Source organism: Trachypithecus francoisi, unplaced genomic scaffold, assembly GCF_009764315.1.
Source record: "Trachypithecus francoisi isolate TF-2019V2 unplaced genomic scaffold, Tfra_2.0 Lachesis_group8, whole genome shotgun sequence".
NCBI classification, from domain to species: domain Eukaryota; kingdom Metazoa; phylum Chordata; class Mammalia; order Primates; family Cercopithecidae; genus Trachypithecus; species Trachypithecus francoisi.
In genome coordinates, this window is record NW_022681473.1 from 24,750,908 (window position 1) to 24,756,907 (window position 6,000).

A 6,000-nucleotide genomic window follows, 5' to 3' on the forward strand; every position below is an offset into this window, starting at 1 on the left:
TTTAAATATCACCTTCTTAAGACTAAGGTTCCTTACAGTGGTTTTGTAAATGTGGGTATATGTTTAAGGATTGCTAATGGCAGCTAGTTTTCCTTAAGAGTGCATCTCCTATTACTGAGGGGGAAAAGCCTCTTCTCCACCTTCTATAGGCTATTTAGTAAATGCAACTATTTCTCACTGGGGATCTCACCACTAGTGAAAGGATCATGTCCTAAAAAAGAGCCAGCCCTTCTTCCTCAAACCCTCCGGTGGTAGACAAGGAAGTGCTGGCATTGGCTTCTCTCCAAGGCTCACTTGAGCCAACAGGAAGATCTTCCTAATTGCTCTGCTTGCCACTAGTTTCTTCCATTGCTTGTCTCTGCCCCATATTAACCTCACATCATCATTTTTCAAAACAAAGCTGATGATAGCATTCTTTTCTAAAAACAAAACAGGTTGCCTGCACTTTAAAATTGGGACTCTTAAGTTTGACGTAACCAGCTCTTAAGAGTCTTTACCGATCTCATTCCAGCTTCCTTTCTCATTCTCGTCCTCAGGCCTTCCATTCTGACAGAGGGCACTTTTTACTGTTCCCTGGATGTACTAGCATTTTTCATGTGTGCTTGCCTTGGTTCAGCTGATCCCTCCGTGCTTAAAATGCCCTTCCTTCCTTTTCTCAGCAGCTTCTATGAAATATAGATCAGATATCCGTCTTCTCTGAAACCTTGGTTTTCCAGCATAGATTAAGTTGCTCTGATATTAGTGCTCTTGTGCCGGTGTGGACTTCTGTCATAGCAATGAACATATATCATTGTACTTCATCTGTTTGCCTATCTGTCTCACTCTTGAAATTTAAATTCTCCCGAGGTAAGGATTCTGTTCCTCATCCTTATATGCCCACTACTTAGCAAAATATCTGGTTGAGGGAAACAACAGAAAGGACTTAGAACAATGCCTCCCACATTGTCAGAACTCAATAAATGTTACATATGATTGTTTTATAATAAAATATTTTTATATTTATTGTTAATATATTAATATAATTATATTTATTTCAAACTATATTTTAATATAATTTATTATTAATTGTAATATTTATTTAATATTTAATATTAAAATATTTTAAAATTAAAAATAGTTATAATGAAATTAATATTTCATTATAAATCTAAATCTATAATTATTACCATAATGACTACTATTATTTATGAAATTAATATTTCATATTGAAATATTATTTTGTATAATCTGTCATGATATGATAATCATATCTAACATTTATTGAGTTCTGACCATGTGGGAGGCATTGTTCTAAGTCCTTTTTCTGTATTAACTCATTTTATCCTCACAACAACCCTATGTGGTGTGTAATATTAATATCTTCATTCCCATTTTGAAGTGGGACAGAAATTAAGCTACAGAAAGGATAAGTAACTTGCTCAAGGTGACACATAATGGGTCCTACATTAGTACCTTTTTGAATTGAAATGTGGTGACCCCTCTCACTGCCCTCCCTTTTTTTTTCTTTCCAAGAGATTCACAGAAGACACACTGTTTATTGAGTTGAGAGACTTGGGAGAAGTTATTACACAGGCGCCCAGTCCACAATAAGCCAGCTGAGTGGGGCGTATACTTGGTAACAACATAAGCTCCTTCAGAAGACTTCCTGTGGCCACAAGAAATGCAGGAGATGAGTTATTTTCCTTCCCAAAAATCTACTCAAAACCAGTAAGAGTAGGGACACAAGACATAATAGTCCTGTTATACTATTTTTTTCTGTAAATAAAAATTATGTTTCATGGGAAAATAGTTAATATGTGGTACGTCTGCTTATAGGCTGCAGTCAGCTATGTTATAATGAGTTGGTATATGAGAATCTCTAGAAGTTTATATATACATGTGCATGTCACTATTTCAGTGCATCTTCACAGGTACCATAAATTAAGTTGCCAGTGCTTACAGCTGAGGTCACCCGCAAAGGAAAGGTATTTTAAAGAAATTAGTGAAAAATATTTTGCATTTACCTTTATTCTCATAGCAACATTTTTATGGAATATCTGAGATCATATTCCCTGGGACCAGTCTAATGAGCATCTGAGCCCTGATTTATACTTACTAAACATGTGACTTCTTGAATGTCACTTCTATGATGATATTTCTTCATTTTGAAAATGAAAAGGATGACAATTCCTACTTCAGAGAAGTGTTGTAAGGATTACGAAGGATCACAACCAGCTTCATGGGCCTACAACCTGTGCAGTTGCAAAGAAACTAACGTTGAGATGGACCCACACTTGGTTTAGTGGTCTTTTGTTACTGATTGATATTATTAATAATTTTTATAAGGCTTCCTACATTTTCATTTTGCACTGGGAACCACAAATTATGTAATCACTTCTAGACAGGTTTTTTTTATGAAGTATATAGCCCATGGTGCTTGGCACATAAAATAACCTTCAATATAATATGTCAGCTATTACTGCTTTTGCAAAGGAGCTTCTAGTTTGTTTGATATAGCCCCAAAGTCCTATTTTCTAAACTTTTTCAATCTGCTGTAGGCATTGAAGGTAATGGTGGGGTATATATGTCCTCATGCATTTGGGCCACATTTGATTGGTAAACAACACATTAGTGTCCTCTACCTCATTGATTCCTTACTCTGTGGTTATATATCTCATGGAATGTGGGCTTTGGATGGCTCCTAATTTGGATTAAAGGTACATTTTCCTCTAAATATGAACCACACAGCTTAATAAAGGATATTAGGTTTGTTTTTAATTTGTCTGACAAATAATGGCTTTAGCTGATACACTATATCACTGACATTACTCCAGAAAGACACTTAGAGAAAATCTAATCTAATAATTGTTTTTTGCTTTTGTTTTGCAGACTGTTTGAATTCTAGAAGGACCAACACCAGATAAATTATGAATGTTGAACAAGATGACCTTACATCCACAGCAGATAATGATAGGTCCTAGGTTTAACAGGGCCCTATTTGACCCCCTGCTTGTGGTGCTGCTGGCTCTTCAACTTCTTGTGGTGGCTGGTCTGGTGCGGGCTCAGACCTGCCCTTCTGTGTGCTCCTGCAGCAACCAGTTCAGCAAGGTGATTTGTGTTCGGAAAAACCTGCGTGAGGTTCCGGATGGCATCTCCACCAACACACGGCTGCTGAACCTCCATGAGAACCAAATCCAGATCATCAAAGTGAACAGTTTCAAGCACTTGAGGCACTTGGAAATCCTACAGTTGAGTAGGAACCATATCAGAACCATTGAAATTGGGGCTTTCAATGGTCTGGCAAACCTCAACACTCTGGAACTCTTTGACAATCGTCTTACTACCATCCCGAATGGAGCTTTTGTATACTTGTCTAAACTGAAGGAGCTCTGGTTGCGAAATAACCCCATTGAAAGCATCCCTTCTTATGCTTTTAACAGAATTCCTTCTTTACGCCGACTAGACTTAGGGGAATTGAAAAGACTTTCATATATCTCAGAAGGTGCCTTTGAAGGTCTGTCCAACTTGAGGTATTTGAACCTTGCCATGTGCAACCTTCGGGAAATCCCTAACCTCACGCCGCTCATAAAACTAGATGAGCTGGATCTTTCTGGGAATCATTTATCTGCCATCAGGCCTGGCTCTTTCCAGGGTTTGATGCACCTTCAAAAACTGTGGATGATACAGTCCCAGATTCAAGTGATTGAACGGAATGCCTTTGACAACCTTCAGTCACTAGTGGAGATCAACCTGGCACACAATAATCTAACATTACTGCCTCATGACCTCTTCACTCCCTTGCATCATCTAGAGCGGATACATTTACATCACAACCCTTGGAACTGTAACTGTGACATACTGTGGCTCAGTTGGTGGATAAAAGACATGGCCCCCTCCAACACAGCTTGTTGTGCCCGGTGTAACACTCCTCCCAATCTAAAGGGGAGGTACATTGGAGAGCTTGACCAGAATTACTTCACATGCTATGCTCCGGTGATTGTGGAGCCCCCTGCAGACCTCAATGTCACTGAAGGCATGGCAGCTGAGCTGAAATGTCGGGCTTCCACATCCCTGACATCTGTATCTTGGATTACTCCAAATGGAACAGTCATGACACATGGGGCGTACAAAGTGCGGATAGCTGTGCTCAGTGATGGTACATTAAATTTCACAAATGTAACTGTGCAAGATACAGGCATGTACACATGTATGGTGAGTAATTCCGTTGGGAATACTACTGCTTCAGCCACCCTGAATGTTACTGCAGCAACCACTACTCCTTTCTCCTACTTTTCAACCGTCACAGTAGAGACTATGGAACCGTCTCAGGATGAGGCACGGACCACAGATAACAATGTGGGTCCCACTCCAGTGGTCTACTGGGAGACCACCAATGTGACCACCTCTCTCACGCCACAGAGCACAAGATCGACAGAGAAAACCTTCACCATCCCAGTGACTGATATAAACAGTGGGATCCCAGGAATTGATGAGGTCATGAAGACTACCAAAATCATCATTGGGTGTTTTGTAGCCATCACACTCATGGCTGCAGTGATGCTGGTCATTTTCTACAAGATGAGGAAGCAGCACCATCGGCAAAACCATCACGCCCCAACAAGGACTGTTGAAATCATTAATGTGGATGATGAGATTACGGGAGACACACCCATGGAAAGCCACCTGCCCATGCCTGCTATCGAGCATGAGCACCTGAATCACTATAACTCATACAAATCTCCCTTCAACCACACAACAACAGTTAACACAATAAATTCAATACACAGTTCAGTGCATGAACCGTTATTGATCCGAATGAACTCTAAAGACAATGTACAAGAGACTCAAATCTAAAACATTTACAGAGTTACAAAAAACAAACAATCAAAAAAAAGACAGTTTATTAAAAATGACACAAATGACTGGGCTAAATCTACTGTTTCAAAAAAGTGTCTTTACAAAAAAACAAAAAAGAAAAGAAATTTATTTATTAAAAATTCTATTGTGATCTAAAGCAGACAAAATTATGTGTATTCCTCAGAACCTGTTTTTGCTGCACTTATTCACTATTTTCCCACATCTCGTTCCTCCCTTCCCTGATTGCCATATTTTTCATAGCAGATCTCAATTCCTTAAAGAACTGGTCTAGGAACTTTTGTAAGAATTCTGTTACACTTTGAGATTTTTATGGTGAATTCTAGTGGTGAGATCCAGTCTATTTTGTCTCTCTCTCTTTTTTTAATTTTTTTCTTTTTCCCTCATACCCATATGAAGTAATCCAATGGGGAATGCAATATTAGAAATAGATTTTTAAGAGAGAACAAGGAAAAAAATGCAAGATCTTATATTTTTCATGTAATGACCTGTTCTGTATTTATGAGGGAGACCATTCTATGGAAAAGAAAAGTAAGCAAACAACAGATTAATTTACATATGAGCATCTATAAAACCCATGACTTTTAAACAACTCTAGAACCAGAATTTGTAGTTAAAAAGCTAAAAATAAGATTATAAATAAAATATTGTTGGTTTTTCTGTACCTGGACACAACTCATTTGTAGTATGGCTCAAATGTGAGAAACTTGAAGGTAATTAGACTTTCTGCTTTCTAAGAAAGAAAATACTACAGTATTCTTTAGTCACAAAACCAATCTCTACGGGGTCCTGTTTGACTAGTTGACTTGAGTTTTAGATCTATGTTTAAGGATGCTGTGGTATTTTTTCCTTCTCATTAGGCTTACACTTTGTAGAATGCTCAGGTTCAAAAATAATGATTTTGTGAAGTAAATTTAATTCTACTTGAAGGAAAGTTTCAGTATAATTTATTTACTGTCTCCTAAACATAATTTCATTGGTCAGATGAACTATAACCGCAAAACATGAAAGTATTCTAAATCATCTGAAGCTGAAAAAGAATAGTTGGTGATGAGTATTAGCAAATTCAGTTCAATTCAATGATAATGATTAAAGACCTACTGTGTGCAAAATACAGATTTTAGTATTGTGGGTGCACAGTTGACA

The 6,000-nt window shown here is 37.8% G+C and overlaps 1 protein-coding gene across 1 annotated transcript in view; it reads left to right on the forward strand.

Moving 5' to 3' along the window:
• LRRC4C (leucine rich repeat containing 4C) overlaps positions 1 to 5,789 on the forward strand; it is a 28,010-nt gene extending 22,221 nt beyond the window's left edge. Inside the window, exon 3 of the mRNA XM_033204539.1 lies at positions 2,869 to 5,789. Within this exon, the coding sequence (XP_033060430.1) occupies positions 2,911 to 4,833 (1,923 nt within the window). The 5' untranslated portion in view covers positions 2,869 to 2,910 and the 3' untranslated portion in view covers positions 4,834 to 5,789. The remainder of the gene's footprint in view (positions 1 to 2,868) is intronic.
• Positions 5,790 to 6,000: the final 211 nt, after the last annotated feature.